The 20238-nt window shown below is 42.1% G+C and overlaps 1 protein-coding gene across 2 annotated transcripts in view; it reads left to right on the top strand.

The window, feature by feature from the left end:
* Positions 1-11080, top strand: part of TBCK (TBC1 domain containing kinase) — a 436713-nt gene extending 425633 nt beyond the window's left edge. For both annotated transcript variants that reach the window (XM_030190773.1, XM_030190774.1), the window contains one exon: positions 10370-11080. In XM_030190773.1, the coding sequence (XP_030046633.1) occupies positions 10370-10480 (111 nt within the window). In that variant the 3' untranslated portion in view covers positions 10481-11080. The remainder of the gene's footprint in view (positions 1-10369) is intronic.
* Positions 11081-20238: the final 9158 nt, after the last annotated feature.

Below are 20238 nucleotides of genomic sequence, written 5' to 3'. Positions count from 1 at the left end.
TCATTCTATGCACAGCAAAGTTATGGGAGCTCTTGACCCATTACAATCTGGTTTTCGCCCTCTCCACTCAACCGAAACTGCGCTTACTAAAGTCTCCAATGACCTATTACTGGCTAAATCCAGAGGTCAATATTCCATCCTCATTCTTCTTGATCTTTCCGCTGCTTTTGACACTGTCGATCACAGCATACTTCTCGATACCCTGTCCTCACTTGGATTCCAGGGCTCTGTCCTTTCCTGGTTCTCTTCCTACCTCTCCCTCCGCACCTTTAGTGTTCACTCTGGTGGATCCTCTTCTACTTCTATCCCTCTGCCTGTCGGCGTACCTCAGGGTTCTGTTCTTGGTCCCCTCCTCTTTTCTATCTACACTTCTTCCCTTGGTTCATTAATCTCATCCCATGGCTTTTCCTACCATCTCTATGCTGATGACTCCCAAATCTACCTTTCTACCCCTGATATCTCACCTTGCATCCAAACCAAAGTTTCAGCGTGCTTGTCTGACATTGCTGTCTGGATGTCTCAACGCCACCTGAAATTAAATATGACCAAAACCGAGCTTCTCATTTTCCCCCCCAAACCCACCTCCCCGCTCCCCCCGCTTTCTATTTCTGTTGATGGCTCTCTCATTCTCCCTGTCTCCTCAGCTCGAAACCTTGGGGTCATCTTTGACTCTTCTCTCTCCTTCTCTGCTCATATCCAGCAGACCGCCAAGACCTGTCGTTTCTTTCTTTACAACATCCGTAAAATCCGCCCCTTTCTTTCCGAGCACTCTACCAAAACCCTCATCCACACCCTTGTCACCTCTCGTTTAGACTACTGCAATCTGCTTCTTGCTGGCCTCCCACTTAGTCACCTCTCCCCTCTCCAGTCGGTTCAAAACTCTGCTGCCCGTCTCATCTTCCGCCAGGGTCTCTTTACTCATACTACCCCTCTCCTCAAGACCCTTCACTGGCTCCCTATCCGTTTTCGCATCCTGTTCAAACTTCTTCTACTAACCTATAAATGTATTCACTCTGCTGCTCCCCAGTATCTCTCCACACTCGTCCTTCCCTACACCCCTTCCCGTGCACTCCGCTCCATGGATAAATCCTTCTTATCTGTTCCCTTCTCCACTACTGCCAACTCCAGACTTCGCGCCTTCTGTCTCGCTGCACCCTACGCCTGGAATAAACTTCCTGAGCCCCTACGTCTTGCCCCATCCTTGGCCACCTTTAAATCTAGACTGAAAGCCCACCTCTTTAACATTGCTTTTGACTCGTAACCACTTGTAACCACTCGCCTCCACCTACCCTCCTCTCTTCCTTCCCGTTCACATTAATTGATTTGACTTGCTTACTTTATTTATTTTTTGTCTATTAGATTGTAAGCTCTTTGAGCAGGGACTGTCTTTCTTCTATGTTTGCGCAGCGCTGCGTATGCCTTGTAGCGCTATAGAAATGCTAAATAGTAGTAGTAGTAGTAGTAGTAGAAGGCGCGGGCACAATATTCACAGATGTAAACCCTTTGGTCTGTATGGTGCTTGGCATGCGAAAGCAGCTGCCTGTGAAGTCGAAAAAGCCGTCTGCAAGAAGGATGTCGACAAACATACTTTTTCTTTAGAAGATGTTGATATTTGATGTGACGCAGCAGGTAGAGCGGATGTGCAAGCACGGTCCCAGAGCCTTCCATCTCAAAGCGAACATATTGGATTGGGGGCTTTTTCCTCCTTTTGGGCACCCGGTGTGTTTTGTCATCCTTGCGCCTCCCACCTCTTTGCCTAGGTGGATCATCATCTTCCCGGAACTCATGTTCTTCCTTTACTTCTACCTTGATCTCCTTCTGCTTCTCCTTTTCTTCCTTCCCTTTCCCTGACTTCCGCCTGGCTTTCAGGGGTACCCTTTCTAAGTGTGGTTTATAGGCTCTGTGTATTATAGGTTAATAAGAACAAGAACAGAGTGTTTAAACTAATCTTAAATAATAAATGTAAAAAGATTGTCAATCAGAATATAAATGAGTATATGAATAAAAATAAGGAACCTGGTAAAGATATGAACACAAATTGAACTTGGATACACAGATGCAGGTTTTACAATAAATGTTTCATCTCTACATCACAGTTAAGCCAAGTAGATGCAGTGTACTAAGTTTGTTTATTTATTAAAAAATGTTGGATTACAAAATTACATACACAATAATAAATCTCATACACATTTCACAACATTAGTAACAAACGACTCACATAATTTACTCTTCAATGTATATTATTCTGATTGCTGCAATTTCAAGACATTTCAACAAACTATGGGGTCCTTTTACTAAGGTGCGCTGAAAAATGGCCTGCGCTAGTGTAGGCGCGTGTTTTAGACGCATGCAGATCCATTTTTCAGCACTCCTACAAAAAAGGCCTCTTTTTTTTCGCTGAAAATGGACATGCAGCAAAATAAAAATTGTACCACGTCCATTTTGGGTCTGAGACCTTACCACCACCCATTCACTTAGCAGTAAGGTCTCACTCGTTAACTGGGCAGTAATTGTCAGCGTTCGTACAATGCCAATTACCACCTGGTTAGCACCGCGTACCAGAAAATAAAATATATTTTTTGGTGTGCATTGTAGATGCTCATAAAAAATGAAATTACCACCCGGGCCACGCAGTACCTAGACGGTAGTTCCAAGTTGGCACACGGGCATGCGTAGGCACCTACACAGCTTAGTAAAAGGGCCTCTGTGCTTTTAATCCGTGTAATTCTATCAACACTTGGAAAATATGATCATACATGTCTATACTGCTACCCCTCCAGCCTTGTTTCTCTGAACGAAGAACCGGAGGTCATCAATAGTGTGCTGGACCTGAATCCAGTGAGTGACCATTCTTTTGGTTTTGTCTATATGCCTTTATGGCTGAACTTGAAGAGACATTTTTGAATACATATCAGGCTAAACCCCTAAAATACTACCGGTATATCGATGACATTTTTATGATTTGGACTGAGGGGAAGAAACTCTAAAACAATTTTACAGTTCTTTCAATACATACCACCCTACAATCAAATCATCGACGTGCTATAGACGTAATCTACTTAGATTTTAGCAAAGCTTTTGACACGGTTTCCCACAGGAGGCTCTTAAATAAACTAGATGGGCTGAAGATAGTCCCGAAGTGGTGAACTGGATTAGGAACTGGTTGACGGACAGACGACAGAGGGTGGTGGTAAATGGAGTTCGCTCGGCGGAGGGAAAGGTGAGTAGTGGAGTGCCTCAGGGATCGGTGCTGGGGCCGATTCTGTTCAATATATTTGTGAGTGACATTGCCGAAGGGTTAGAAGGTAAAGTTTGCCTATTTGCGGATGATACTAAGATTTGCAACAGAGTGGACACCCGGGAGGGAGTGGAAAGCATGAAAAGGGATCTGAGGAAGCTAGAAGAATGGTCTAAGGTTTGGCAATTAAAATTCAATGCGAAGAAATGCAAAGTGATGCATTTAGGGAGTAGAAACCCACGAGAGACTTATGTGTTAGGCGGGGAGAGTCTGATAGGTACTGAGGGGGAGAGGGATCTTGGGGTGATAGTATCCGAGGATCTGAAGGTGACGAAACAGTGTGACAGGGCGGTGGCCGTGGCGAGAAGGTTGCTAGGCTGTATAGAGAGAGGTGTGATCAGCAGAAGAAAGGAAGTGTTGATGCCCCTGTACAAGTCGTTGGTGAGGCCCCACCTGGAGTATTGTGTTCAGTTTTGGAGGCCGTACCTTGCGAAGGATGTTTAAAAAATGGAAGCGGTGCAGAGAAAAGCTACGAGAATGGTATGGGATTTGCGTTCCAAGACGTATGAGCAGAGACTTGCTCACCTGAACATGTATACCCTGGAGGAAAGGAGGAACAGGGGTGATATGATACAGACGTTCAAATACTTGAAAGGTATTCATCCGCAAAAAAATCTTTTCCGGAGATGGGAAGGCGGTAGAACGAGAGGACATGAAATGAGATTGAAGGGGGGGAGACTCAAAAAAGATGTCAGGAAGTATTTTTTCACGGAGAGGGTGGTGGATGCTTGGAATGCCCTCCCGCGGGAGGTGGTGGAGATGAAAACGGTAACGGAATTCAAACATGCGTGAGATATGCATAAAGGAATCCTGTGCAGTAGGAATGGATCCTCAGAAGCTTAGCAAAAATTGGGTGGCGGAGCAGGTGGGGGAAGAGAGGTTGGTGGTTGGGAGGCGAGGATAGTGGAGGGCAGACTTATACGGTCTGTACCAGAGCCGGTGATGGGAGGCGGGACTGGTGGTTGAGAGGCAGGAAATACTGCTGGGCAGACTTGTACGGTCTGTGCCCTGAAAAAGGCAGGTACAAATCAAGGTAAGGTATACACATATGAGTTTATCTTGTTGGGCAGACTGGATGGACCATGCAGGTCTTTTTCTGCCGTCATCTACTTTGTTACTATGTTACTATGACTACTCCCCAGAAAAAGTCAATTTTTGGGGCACCACAGTTTCAGTCAGCATTAACTATATACAAACATCTGTTATACAAGAAACCTACAGACAAATGCAGTTACCTCCACAACTCCAGCTTCCACCCTTCACATATTAAAAAAATCCATTATTCACAGCCAAACCACAAGATACCACCATATCTGCTCTGACCCAGGGGACAGAGGGAAACATCTCAAACTCCTTACTGAATCATTTAAACAAAAAGGTTACAACCCCAAAATAATCTCCAAGAATGTTGCCTCCTCCCTTAAAACACCCAGGGAAAATCTGCTACAGTACAAGGAAAAGAAAGCCACAGACAGAACTCCCCTTGTATTGACATACAACCCAGAGCTGGAAAAATTGAGAAAAATCATAAAAGATCTATAGCCTCTACTCCAGGAGGATGAACTACTGAAAGAGATATTTGTTTCCCCACCAGTGCTGGCCTTCCGACAGCCACCCAACTTAAAACATTTAACTAGTGAGAAGCAAGCTCCTGATAAAAACTCAAAAAAGAAGAGGTGTCGCACATCCTTACAATATATCCAGCTGCAAAGTATGCCAAAAACATTTCACAGGATCCCACAGTCATTCACAAAGGAAAAATATTCAACATAAAGGAATCCTTCACATGCTCATCTTCCAATGTGGTATATTCATTCAATGAAGGGTGCTATATTGGACAAACATGCTAGTGTCAACCTGGATGTCATCTCTGTGGGGCAGCACTTTACAAAACCAGAACACTGTATCAATGATTTTATGGTGAGAATACTAAAAGGAAACTTTAAGACAATCCAGGAATGTAAGACCTTTGAAGTCAGATTGATTAAATATTTTGACACCCACCAGGCAGGACTTAACAAAGATTTGGGTTTTCTAGCCCATTATAAACCATAAAATTCTACTGCTTTGTCACCTTCTTATCACCATGCATATCTCCCTGTCCCTCATTCACCCTGCTCTCCCTGTCTCTCACCTAATCCACCCCACCCTCATCCTGTGAGACTGTCACTGGAATGCTTTGATGTTTCACTTATATATACTGTTATTTATCAACATTTGCTTATTTCTGATCTGATGAAGAAGGGTTACCTTCTAAAGCTAATCAAAAAAGTATTAAGTTGGTCCAATAAAAAAAGGTATCATCTTATTTTCTTTTCTATGTTTTATTTTCTTTTATTTCTTTAAAAGTGGACTAACACAGCTACCGCGTCTCTCTGCCTATATACAATAAATTGTAAGGACATATTACAACAAATATAACTTAAGCTGTATTATAGGCCTGCCTGGGCTCCTGCATGAACTTTTAATGGTACCACTTGCTAATGCAAACATTAGCACATGGCCAGAAAAAAAAAACAAAAAATATACATATATTTAAAAGCCAGTGGGTACAGTGGGGGAGAAATATGCCCTATGAAGCACTGTTATGATTTTTTTAAATCTGAGGATGAATTATAAGTCATCAACAATCTCAGAATTCAGCTGTCCTGTCTTCCACAGTCTTCTGTCTTCCACAGTGCTTCCCGCAATAGAAAATGTCCTCTCAGAAGATGTGGTGGTAGCAGGAATGCACAGGATCTCCCGTGCAAGTTTTGCCAGTTTCTTTCTTTCCTATTCTCCTAATGTGATGCTTCCTGACTTAATTCCATCCTTGCAAGCACCTTGAAACAAGATGTTGGTAAACATAAGTCTGCATTCATTGCCACTGTCAAAGAGAACAGAGATCTGTATCTAGAGTCTACATAGTCAATCACCAATTACTGTTGGCCAAAGAAAGAACAAGCATTTGTTGGAAAGAAAGCCAAGGAAACAATAGATTAGTTGTGCATATTTACTTGACCAATCAGGTTAGGTACATGGCAAGATAGTGCTATTACAAGCAGACAAAACACAGAGCACATCAGGCATGCTACTGCACCTGGCTACTTGAAAAGTATCCTCAATACACAGTCTGGAGTCTTCACTGGCAGACAAGAGAGTAATATCCTTCACCCATGAACTACCAGCACACTAAGCAGTAGCCCTACAGCAGTTTCCCAAACTTGTCCTGGTAGAACCCCAGCCAGTCAGGTTTCCACGATAACTGCAATTAATATTCATGACATTGATTTGCATACAATGCTTTCACTGCATACAAAATTTCTCTCATGCATATTCAGTGTGGATATCCAGAAAACCTGGCTGGCTGTAATTCTCCCAGGACAGGATTGGGAACCACTGCCCTAGAGGAACTGGGTCCTCATTAAGGATAATTTCAAAGTCAGTTAGTATCATCCTTTCAGACACAGCTTAACTAATAGATTTCATGCGTATTGCAACCTAGATGGGCACAGCAATTTACTGGTGTCATTGTGTTAACTTCATTTCCTTCTGAGACCCACTTGGATTATATAACTATTCATTCAATTGTTAGTGTCACTTGTTTATATTTTATCAAATCCACAGATGGAGTAAAATCTAGCTACAATACATAAGACAAAGAAGGGTGGAGGTATTAGGTAGCCTCTTAACTTTTTCATGATGAAGAGGCTCATCCAATCTCATTTTTAGCCTGTTGCATGGGCAGTTAGGTAGTTTGATGATCCATGGGGAACTCTATTGGGAAGTTCACAATTGCAAGACCCTGCAGGCAAATGAGGAAACCTGGACAGGACTACCCAGTTCCTTATGACATAGATGAAGTTTGCTAGCCTAGATGTTTTTCTTTGCATTATCTCCTTATAAACTTCACAGAGGATAGGTTAGACCCACTACTTGTGCTCTAAGTCCTCCATAATGTCAGAAGCTATAACTTTAGCCATGGCTTGGGGTAATCAGTTAGATGTAGGGTCCTGGGAAGAGTGCATCCAAAGCTTGGAATCTGTTGCCCAAGGATGTGGTCAAGGCAACTAACATACTGGAGTTCAAGAGAGCTTTGAACAAATTCCTGGAATAGAACTCCATATAAAATTATTAGTTATACTTCGCTGAGCTTTTGCTCATCCCTGGAAATGAACGGTGAGAGTTGTGTTTTGGGATCTGCCCTGTATTTGTGACCCAAACTAACCATTATCAGAGACAGAATGCTGGAGTCGAAGGACTTTGATCTAACACATCATGGCTTTTTTAAATGCTTGTAAAGTTCAAAACCTTAAAAACTGTATATTTGTCAGTGGAGAAAGCAGAACTGTCTTCTACAAGCTTGATACAGGCGCATTGTACAAGTATATATATATATATATATATCATTAAACCATTTGTTCCAAAACATTTTACATTTTTCCTAATGCCTTCTCCTCCCCTCCCAACTTGGAACAAAGGCAAACCATGTTTCCCAGAAATAGTTTCCAGCCACATATCTTCTTCAGCAATGCCTTCTCGAGCAGTGAGAAATACAGAAGAAACAGCTATCAAAAAAGCCAATCAAGGGGCCCTGAATGACCTGCAGTCTGTTGGGCCACTGAAGAACACCAGGCCAACGAGCCAATTCTACATGAAATCAGCTAAAATATTTTACGTAATCAGGGCAGTTTTACAAACCCTGAAGTCAAAAGGCTGCATCCAATGACTTAACACTTATATGTGTAAATTCTGGTGGAAATGGTGATTTCATACATGCGTGTAGACTGATTTTATGATTACTTTAGACTTTTGTTCATCTAGATTGTAAGCCGCTCTGAAGGTCCCCTATAGGATGGGATAAGTTATTAAGGGGCCGTTTTACTAAGGTGCGCCGAAAAATGACCTGCGCTGGTGTAGTCGCGTTTTGGACGTTTGCAGGTCTATTTTTCAGCACCTGCAAAAAAGGCCTCTTATTTGTTGCCGAAAATGAACGCAGCAAAATTAAAACCAGCGTTTGTCCATTTTCGATCTGAAACCTTACTGCCACCCATTGACTTATTGGTGAGGTCTTGTGTGTTAACTGGGTGTAAGTCGTCAGTGCGATTACACTGCCGATTATCACCGGGTAAGCGTTGTAACGCTGAAATGGAATTACTGCCTGGGGCACATGGTAGCCAGGCGGTAGTTCCAATTTGACGTGTGTTGGATGCACGTAGACGCCTACGTGCCTTAGTAAAAGGGCCCCTTGGAAACTTAGTATCTCTTAGGCTGCTGCTTCTTCCTGTTGCAATCTCAGTTCCTAAGGTTTGTGCAGTGATTTTTGTGGAAGGCAAACAGGGCTTCCTGTTGTAGCCCCATCTAGGAAACGAGGCTTACCAGTACTACAAAACCACCCTTCATAACAAGCTTCATGTACAGGGTTTGCTGTGCCCCACTGTAACTTAGGTGAATTTTGGCCCAGTTTTACAATAAACTTTGTGAATTTGTGGACTTCAAAGGTGGTTCCCAAACCTGTCCTATGGAACCCCAGCAAGTCATGTTTTTAGAATATCCACAATGAATATTAATGAGATGGATAGATCTGCATGCACTGCCCCTGTTGCATGCACACTTCTCTCAAGCAACTGGTTTGGAAACTACTGAAATAGTCTACTCATTTCAGCTTTCACCTTTTTTCCTAGAGTCCTTATGTTTCATTTGGATCCTGTAGCTGAAGGCAAATCCAGAGAGAAAGGGCCAGTGTAGTAAACCGTGCATTAAAACCATGCTCCAAAGTTCACTGCACAGTTTCCTAACAAATGCATAAGGAAAATATTTTGCACCCAATGCAGTAACCAAATAGTATGCAAATAAATTGCATGCAAAAAATGTGCAGAAACATGGAAAAGCACACCTTCTTGCCAATTTCTAGTGTTTGACAGCTAGATATTCTTACATTTGCCAGTCTGCACCCCCTAGACATTTTCCTTTGCAAGGCCAAAAAAGAACCAGTTGCCTCTTCTAGTTTCAAAGGCATTTATCCAGAAAATGGCAGCTGTTATTATTTATTAGGATTTATTTACCACCTTCCTAAAGGCGGTGCAAAGCAAGAATAAATCAATCATGAGCAATAGACAATTACAGCAGTAAAAATATTCAAATAGTAATACAAAGTATGGCATAGTATACTACTTGCAATGTCAACACAATACGTAATAGAACATTTTAATTGACAATGTAGGGTATATGGACTAATATTTGCAGACCTTGAGCAAGCGATATGACCACAAAGATAATAAAAAAAGACAAGCAGCTGAGTGCAGGAGAAACGAACATGGTGAACCCCACTGAGGATCAGGGAGGCCTAAACCCCAATCATATGGCACAACTTGTTAGGGCAGTAGTGCAGACACCTGAAATAAATTTTGCTTGAGTGTTCAAGAAGGTGCACATGGTTACTCAATTTATAACCAAACACAACAAGGATGTGAGAATCTGAACAGCCAATTTGCAATGCAAAGGATGAGCTTCAGCAACAGCTGCATCTGGATAAATGCCTAAACCAGTGCTTGCTGTGTATATTCTATAGTTCTAGCCAGATAGTCTTTAATACTGGGGTTCTCAACCCAGTCCTCAAGACACATCTACCCAGTCTGTTTTTCAGGATATCTCTAATGAATATTCATGAGATTAATTTGCATACACAACCTCTATTGTATGCAAATCTGTGTCATGCATTTTCATTGTGGGTATCCTAAAAATCTGACTGGCTAGGTGCGTCCTGAGGATTGGCTTGAGAACCACTACTATAATGATTATGCTTGAGAGAGATTTGCATACATTGGAGTTAGTAGGCATGCATATCTGTTTCATACATATTTATTAGGTTCATCCTGAAAATCTGACATGTTGGCAGTGACTAGGAGTGAATACCGACGGTACATAGTTAACTCCTCCCCCTTTCACTGTTATCTCATGTGGCTGCATTGACAAATAGTCTTGGCAAGAGAAAAAGAAAATTATATTGTTTCATGCCACTTGTCTGACATAAAAGCAGAAAGAAAACCCTAAGGTGGCAAAACTAATGAATTTTTTTTTTTTTTGCTTTAGTTTGCAGCTCATCTGGTGAAGGTTGGGTATCCAAGGGTATGCATTTTGGATGGAGGCATCAACAAAATGAAGCCAACTGGCCTGCTGACTGTTCCATCTCCACAGATCTAAACCTTTGAGGATTCTGCAAATATTTGAAGATCAGATTGACATGGCAATATATGATCTGACCACGAATCCTAAAGACATCATACAAACTCTTTGCTTAACTAGATGAAAATGGGATTCATTGCACTAACCTAGTTTTTTCATGTACTAGGATATCTACTTGCACTTATTAACTGGATACAAAGGTTCCCACCTTTTGCATCATTCTGTAGCAATGAAATCTATATGTGATTAATAATTGTCCGTTCCTGCCCAAGTGCACCAGGATATATCTTATACAGAATATTGATAGACATAATATTTAGTAATTAAGAGAGAAAATGATAATCTCCTAATATCTGAGTATTTTGTGTGTATTTAGATCTGTTTGCAAAGATGTATCTTGGTCTACTATTTATATCACCTTGTACAATGTTAGAGTGTACTGAATGCTTCTGAGTCACAGTGATGTCTGAGGGTATGCTTTCTGTTGGCCAAAGGACAGCCCTATATCTGTTTTCATGTTAAAAAGTGCTTCTTTCAGGTATAACAATGTGACATATAAAATCTGGATAGTTGTGTACCATTGTACTTATTTTTGCTATGAAAAATAAAAAAATAATAATAAGCCAACAGGCACCTAATGTTTCACTTCATTTCATTGATTTCTCATATACCACAATCCCCATTTACTAACTGTCCAATGCAGGTTACAATAATAAAATTAATGTGTCATCTAATGCAAAATAAATCAGGTTCCACACAGCAAAATAATGAGTTACATTGCATAGTAATATAATAGATGACAGCAGGTCCATCCTGTATGGTCCATCCTGTCTTCCCAACAATATAAACTCATAGCATAAGGTATGATGGGTACTACATATATGTATACTTAATCTTGATTTGTCCTTGCCATTGTCAGTAAACAGACCATAGAAGTCTGCCCAGCACTAGACTCATTCTCCAGCTACTGAAGTTGTCATCGAAGCCCCACTCCGGCCCATCCAAATCTATCCAGCTACGATCAGGGCATAGACAGTAGAAGTCTGCCCAGCACTGGCCTTGTTCTCCAGCTACTGTATGCACATTTGTGCAAAATAGCTCATTAATATATAAATGGGTCAGTGCAGGGCCGGTCTTAGGGTGAGGTGACCGCATAGGGCCTCGCGCTCAAGGGGGCCCCGCGTGGCATGCCTGAAGTCGCCCCACCCCGACCGCCCAAGCTCCAGTCCCCCTGCCCTCTGAATTTTAAGTTACCTCGTCGTCAACGTCGGAACTGCCGGCAGGTAGCAGCAGTCGTGAAAAGCATGCGAGCTGCTGGGCAGCGCTACCGGAGACTTCCTTTCCCTTCCCTCGTTCAGCTCTGGTCCCGCCCTCATTTTGAGGGCGGGACCAGAGCTGAGCGAGGGAAAAGAAGGCTCCCGAAGTGCCGCCCAGCAGCTCGCATGCTTTTCACGGCTGCTGCTACCTGCCGGCAGTTCCGACGTTGACGACGAGGTAACTTAAAATTCAGAGGGAGGGGGGACCATGGAGCGGGTGGGTGGGAGGGAGAGAGAGAGACCGGCCAGCCGGCCTTGGAGCTGGTGGGTGGGAGGGAAAGAGAGAGAGAGACAGGCCTTGGAGCGGGGAGGGAGGAGGGTCTTGGAGCTGGGAGGTATAGTGTGACATGAGTCTAATCATCAGAATTAAATGTGTAGCATAATATTGATTATGCTGAATCAGATACAAAAATACAGCTTTAAAAATATATTTAAAACTGCAGCAGAACTCCAAGCCCCTCTTCCCCCTCCCTTTGGGGAACATTTAAAAGACAAAAGGTACTGCCTGCAAAGAGTTTTCAAACTCTCTCCCTCCCTTCTCCTGGGAAACGTTTGGGAACACTTAACAAAGACAAAAGAGAGATATATAGCTTCCTTCTCCTCCCAATTGAAGGACTATTTAACAAAAGCATGACTAAGGTGGGTACCTGAAGGCTCATCCAGACATCTCTGAAAACCAAAGACCCAAGAGACAGAAAGTCTGGAGAACCCATTGACAACAAAGAACTCAGAGGAAAACCATACACAAAACATTTGCCTGTCATCAGAGGTATACCTGCCCCCTCCCATCAGCTATCAGACAAATGGACGCCAGGACATCTGCAGAAAGGAAAGACTTATAATATGATCATGTGAACAGACTACAATAACCATAATGCTGTGCAAACCAGGAAGCAGGTGCTGGGACTCTGTGATCATATCCTCCTGCAAGCTTGCAAGATATAAAAGATACAAGCTGTTCCAGACAAGCAGATTCTCTCTTCAGCTGCAACTCAGATCCATCTCTGCAGAAGCCCTGCTCCCTGCTCCTGACCATGTGCTCATCACTCTGCTGAATAATAGAACTTTTCCAAAAGACTTTCTCTCAGCTTCAACAATCCTACAACAAAGACTGTTCTGTAAGTTATAACTTTTGATCTAGATTTGCTACTTTACTTAAGCACAGATTATCTGTAAAGGTCTCTTAAAAGAACTATCTCTCGTTTATATGATTGCATTAATTATATTGTAACTTAATAAACCTTTTGAATCTAAATACATAGTGTTCTTGTACTTGTTCTTTAAACCTGGTAATGCAGGTTAAGGCAATCCAATAAATACACTTAATTCCTTTTATTCTTGCAATTGTAAATCGTTCTTACCTTATAGGTAAGTGGTGGAGAAACATTAGTGGGTGCTCTAGCTATCGCCAAGTATAAATTAATTCCTTGTAACATTTTATTGGTGGAGACATGCGGCCAGATATACTGTGCGAGTAAGGTAGCAGTGTTCTTAAATTATATTTTTGTATTTTGCTGCTTTATAGAAAACTGAGTATCAGGTTTCATTAATTATAAGTCCGATTGATAAATTGATAAGGTTTTCAGGGCATTTAGAATATTTAGAATGCTATGCTGGATGGATGTTGTATGGTCGTTGCCATGGCAATATCTAAGTACTTACGTGCTTATTGCACTTACGTACTGTATAACAAACATTTTAGGCATGCTCTGGCATAAAATAAAAACCAATTTTGCAGTTTCTTTTGAGGAGGGCATAGATAACCCCACTTTGCCTAAGCAATGCTTAGAATCCTCTGGCCCTAATCCTTGGATCCATAATGTAACTGATGATATTTCCACCCCCTCTGATATTGAAACAAAATTTGATTTATATTCAATTAAGTCAGGGAGCAAGAGGAATTCTGCTTGTCTCTAGTTAATGTGGACCATATATAAGAAAGCCTTAAAAGAACATGCAGAATTGAATGAGAAGTTACTAACCAAAGAGAGAGAATGCATGCAGATAGACACAGAAAAGGATTTTCTAATCACAATGGCTAGTTGCTTAAATGATCAATTAGACTCCCTTAGAATACAGGTGCAATGGCAGGCAGCACAGGAGACTAAAATGAAGGCCCGAATTCTAGCTTTAGAAATGCAGGCCAGCATAAATTAATTCCTTGTAACAGGAGAGAGAGAGACAGAGACCAGCCAGCCAGCCTTGGAGCTGGGAGGGAGCTGGGGAGCCCAGCCCTGGAGCTGGGGAGCCCTGGGGATAGCCCGGGAGCTTGGAGGGAGGGGTGGCCGGCCCTGGAGCTAGGGTGGGGGCGGGGCTAGGATGGGGCCCCATCAGATTGGTCTGCATAGGGCCCCGCACTTGCTAAGACCGGCCCTGGGTCAGTGTGCATCTGTGAAAGTAGAATTAATTTACCCCAAGAAGTATCATGAGCATCATAACAAAACAAAAAAAATCCCCCTACCTGTGATGCCCCCAGTGTAAATCTCTGGAGTGCCACTGGCCTTCCCAATCTTGCATCAAAGGTCTCCACTTTGGGAGAGTGAAATCCCTGGTGAGCTAATGATCTGAAAAGCGCTCCCTACTCCAGTCCCAGTGAAGGGCAAAAGGTAAGAAGCAAAGACACTCTCAGCCCTAGCCTCATACACCCACAACCAAGCAGACTTCCCTGGGGCAGGAGTGATCCTTAGTCGCTCATGTCCCAGCACTACTATCTTTCAAAATGGTGGGAATTGGTCCCTATAAATACATTGGTACCTACCACTAGAGATTAGTGTGCCAAATATGAGAGTGCATTTACATCCTCATGGATACAAAGATAAACACCCCGTGACACACACACAGATCTCATACACCACCCCTACCATACAAACACAAATACACCCTTCCCACCAACTCCCTCACACAGATGAGCTTGTATCTTTTTTTTCCCCCCTTATTTATTTATTAATTTATAACATGTTTTCACCAAGTACAATACTTGAATTAGGTAATACAGGCCAAAAAAAATATTCCATCACAATTAGAACAATAATGTAATAAAGAAAAACAGTTATGCCCTCTTTAGACCACCGAAAATTTTGAGAGGGGGCCACAAATTCAGGAGAGAAATTAAGGAATAAATAAAAATCACTATTAGCTTTGCACGCTGTGCCTATTCTTTAGTATATCTCAATCTCTCTATGTCTGACATTAAACTTTACATAATTTTTTTTTGAGTTACAAAAGCTGTTAAATGTTCTGGTAGGAAAAAAAATATATTTTAATCCTTGAGAGCTTGTATCTACCATTGGAGAAAAGCAAAACATACCATTGTGTCATACTACCCATGTAGTCTTTCTAACTTCTGACTTTGTAGAGAATGCAGAAGATATTTTGTAACTGTGAAACACTGTCAGATATTCCCACCAACTAAGGGGCACCTACACACACCTGATGCGCATCAATTTGGAATTACCGCCCGGGTGGTAATTTAAGTTTTTACACGCATCCACTACACACGCCGGAAAATAGTTTTTATATTCCGGCACATAGCATTAACTGGTTGGTAAAAGGCATTCTACACATGTAGACCACTACCGCCTGGTTAACGCGTGAGACCTTACCGCTAAGTCAATGGATGGCAGTAAGGCCTCATACCCAAAATGAATGTGCGCCAATTTTCATTTTGCTGCACATCCATTTTCGGCCAAAATTTTAAAAAGGGATTTTTTTTTACAGGTGCACTGAAAAATGGATCTGCGTGCGTCCGAAACACACGCCTACACCGGCGCACCTTAGTGAAAGGACCCCTAAATGTGGAATGAAGACTGTAACAGAGAGTGGTTCATGTATTAGGAAACTGAAATGGAAAGGTTCTTACTAATGGAATGCTTCATTATAGTTATGACAGAATTATAGTCCTGTTTTGGAAGGTTAAGTGCTGCTGAATTCTTAAGAGTCACACTGGGAATTTTTAATCACCTTCTATTTGTCTTGTACTTATGAAAAGAAAACCTTCAGAAGGTATCAGTATTGTAGACAGATATTTGAATATGTGGCATTATCTGTCCAACCAGAAACTGTAATGAAGGACTTTAAAACCTAAACAACGTATGTACTAGTTCAATAGCTGATGGTTAAAATATCATTATGAGTGCTTGAGAGGTTAACTTTAAATCAATGCAACAGCCCAAAGAATTTTATGGCCGGTCTTGTATTTATCCAGCTAGCTGAGACTAATATTGTCATTGGCATTAAAATGTTGCTTTTAAAAGTTTCTGCATTTCTTTGCTATTATACTCATGAAAGAACATTTTGAACTCTGTGCCATTTTCATCTTTTCAACAAAATCAGAATAAATATGAGAAGGGAAAGAGCAAAAACCAGACTACAGTTGTGTGAAAGCAGCTCACAGATTGTGATATAAGACCATGTTTGGTTATTGTACAATATGTGCAGCCCCAGCCACAGGCACACAGACCAATGCAGCCTCTGCCCTACATGTATACACGTGAATCTCAGGAACACCCATGGTGTCACTCACATGCCCAGACATTCAGCATGGAGCCTTACACACCCATATGTACTCTAGGTCATCTCTGCTGCTCTGACCCTTACCATGCTCTGCTGCTCTGTGGGCATCACACTACATGTACAGTTATATAGTTCAGTGCCAACTGAAGGGTAGATTCAGCAAACACCCGCCCACTTTAGCATCTCTACTAAATAACCAAGATAAGGCAGAGAAGGTGAGGGAATGATAAATAAGATATTTTCTTCTACCTCTCCTTTGTTGCCCATCCTTTTCTCTACTCACCTCTCCATCTGTCCATTTTCTGATTCAGGCAGTCCAAAGAAGCAGAATACAAGTCTATTGTTAAAACACTTCAGCCAGTAATATTCTTACACCAGCCCGACATGAATCATGTTTCGCCTATCAATGGACTGCATCCAGAGAAACTATAAATAATCAGAAAAAATAATAATGCATCATAAATCACATGTATAACAAAACAAACCAATAATCAAAGCAGTATGCACAGTGAATGAGCCATTAATACAGAAAAAAGGTGTTTTAAAAAGACATCAAATCATAAGTGTTGCAGGGCTACTCCAAAAACAACTATAAAACACATATATTAAAAATTAATTGAAATGAAAGGAATAAAAGGAACAAGCAGTCAACAGTATAGCTCACACTTTACCAGGGATTAAAAGGTTAAGAACTCACCAAACAGAGATCCACACAGGTGGTAGCATTGACATGTAGCAAGCTGCCTCTAGACCATAGCCTTGACTCATTCTTTTAAACCTGTCCTTTTATGGGGGTCAAAGTGCAGCAAATAAGTAGCTAAAAAGACTTTAAATAATTGCACAAAACTCTAAAGGACCATCATAAATGCCATTTAAAAATATATTGAAACGTCTTATTAAAAGACATATTTAAAAAAACATTATTTACAAAACAAGCGAATGTTTCAGATAGTCCTCTAAAGCAGCCATAAAAGCTCAGTGAGTCTTCCCTTGCCATTTAGTTTTGTGATTGAACTCATTAAAACAACAAATTGCTAATTAAAAAACAACCAAACTATAAAGGCAAGAAGGAAAGTGATGAGAGCTATTCTTTAAAGAGGAAAGACTTTAGAAACTCTGTATTCACTGTATATACTGGTGAATTACAGACTGTTATCAATCTCAAGCATATTTCACCATCGAGATCATGATACAGGTTCCTCATTAGCAGTGGCGTAGCTAGCATACTTGACATCCGGGGCCGACCTTTTTTTAAACCCCCCCCCCCCCCCCCCCCCCCCCCATGAAAAAATTATTTTTAGCAATAATCATGAAATGAGATAAATGGTCAGAAAAGAAACATATATATATTCCAGCTTCTTTTAATTAACCGCTTAGAACTGTGAGGTGTCACACAAGGATGCACCTAGGAACAACATGAACTCACATCTTTGTGTCGGAAAGTTGACGTTGTAATACAAAAGATGCCTCCCAAGTGCTATCATGCATAAAAAGATATCACACAAAAGAAAACCCTACCAATAAAATTAACAAGCACCTCCAGGAAAAAGTGTTATATACTTAATCTTTTTTATCTGATAATGTTTCTATTATCATAAGCCTTAAGGCACAGAATACTAAACTCATCAGACAGCTACTCCGGGTTCTGGAACTACAGCTGAACTATTGACTGTGCAACCCTTTCAATAATACCCTATTAAATACCATAAAACGGATGGGGAAACAGAGTAAGCCAAGCAATAACCGTAGAGGCTGGTTTGATTACTGGCAGAATTGGGGCCTGGGTACATACTTTGCTTACAGTCTGATAAGGTACACCAGCCTTTCAGGAAATCAGCACCTGGAAAAAAAAAAGTTTTAATGGGTATTGCTTGCCTTTTCCATGTCCCATGAGCCCTCCCAATGTTGCACAGTGTCAGACAAGGTAGCAAGAAAAGTCCTTAGCTCGCAGCTCAGACACCACGAATGCCCGCTATAGTGAGGAAAAACCGATATTCTATTCAACCGAAAAGGACACCTACTACAGCTACAGTCAGCAGCTACTCACTTTCCGGCCGCAACCGCAAAGCGCACTGGCGCGCACACACGTAGGGTGCCGCAGGGGGAGGAGGAGGCATTGTCGTGACTCGAGAAGATGGTGACGTCGAGAGCAGAGGCGGAGCCACTGGCCAGGCTGGAAGGAGACAACGATCCACAAGGCACACTGGCGCGCATGCACGCAGGGTGCCGCAGTGGGAGGAGGAGGAGGCGTCATCGTGACTCGTGGCGGTGACGTCAAGAGCGGAGGTGGAGCCACTGGCCAAGCTGGAAGGAGACAACGACGAGCAGCGCTGTGGAGATACGAGAAGCGGGAAGGCACTGGGCATGGGCAGGCCAGCAGAGAGGACACCCCCCATTGGTGTGCACTCAGGGTGGTCCGCCCCCACCGCCCCGCCCTCGCTACGCCACTGCTCATTAGTCAAAACCTCCGCTAACATAATCAGTACTATAACTCTGGTTTTAATTTGTCTTAAATACCAAAATACTGAATAATAACACATATCTGGGCTATGCGTGGATTGGAGGGTGTGCTCGACAGAAAGCTTCTGTTTCCCAAATGCTTCATCGGGAGCTCCGCCCTCGAATGCCAGATATTGCCCTGAAAAAGTTAGCAAAGAAAGCAGTCCTAAATAAATAGAGCATAGAGACCATACATACGACTACCCTAATGGCCTAATAGACTAGATTGAACCCCAGAATGCCTACCTTCAGGGAGCTGGTCAGTCCTACTCCAACCCCGCTGGAGAACAAACATGGCGTCCATAATTTAAAAGGACGCTGACACCAACCCCCAATCAGCTATGAAGGAGGAATTAAAGGGACAGACTCTAATAAATATGAAACAGTACAGGCATCGGGGGAGCAGAGAGGAGTTACAAAAACGCTTTCCACTCAATGCGACTATTCAGCCCTATTGGCATGAGAGTCTTCAGGCGATAAATCCACCTCTGCTCCCTTTGAATAAGTGCTCGGTCCAAGTCACCTCCTCTAATTGATACTTGCAGCTGATCTATAACTATACATCGATAGTCTGAGAAAGTATGAGACTGATCAATACTGTGAACTATGAAAGGAGCCTCTCGCTTCTGGTGCACGATGTTAAACTTATGTTCTCGTAGCCTATGCTTCAAAGCCCTAGATGTCTTACCGACATATAAGTTGGGACAAGGGCATTGAAGAACATACACCACATGAGTACTGTTACTGTTGCAGGAATGGATGCATGAATTTGTGATGCTTCAGGAGTCAGACAGCACACACCAGAATGAGAGAAAAATCTTCTTTATTTGCCAGCAAACAAAGCAAGACATCAGTTCTAGCTCTCTTCTCCTCCTTCTCAGCTCTCTGGGTCTTTCTCTCAGCTCTCTGTCTCAGCTCTCTTCTTATGCTGTCTTCTCCTTCTTCTGTCTGTTCCTTCTGTCCTTCTCTTTCTTCTGAGCTCCTTCTGACGTAAACTGCTTCTGCTCCTACTTAAATAGGGTCCTAAGCCCTCCTCCTAGCCTAGCCCCCTTTACTCCCAATTGGTTAAGAAATTGATTGGCTACCTTGCCTCAACCAATCATTACTTTTGAAATATCAGTTACATAGGTTCCAGACATCCTAAACTGACCTCTGACCTGGGGCCCCTTAAGCCAGACATTTGGTCTCCAGAACTCTTACATGTTATTATGATTGATTTCTCATATTCCTGGTACTAACTGCTAACTAAACTCTGGCATTCATTAAAGGGGTCAAAAGCCAATCTTACTTAATAGCATACATATCAGGTTATTACTTCCAGGAGGCCAGTCCTACACTTAGCTATAATTAATCAAGGAGAAGAGAGCTGACTAGTTCTGACCTCTTCACCTATCAGCTTATACATTGAACCAGCCAGAACTATGGCTAAGTCAAACCACATGTTTGACC

Source organism: Microcaecilia unicolor, chromosome 2, assembly GCF_901765095.1.
Source record: "Microcaecilia unicolor chromosome 2, aMicUni1.1, whole genome shotgun sequence".
Lineage (NCBI taxonomy): Eukaryota > Metazoa > Chordata > Amphibia > Gymnophiona > Siphonopidae > Microcaecilia > Microcaecilia unicolor.
This window is presented reverse-complemented; position numbering and strand designations above follow the sequence as displayed.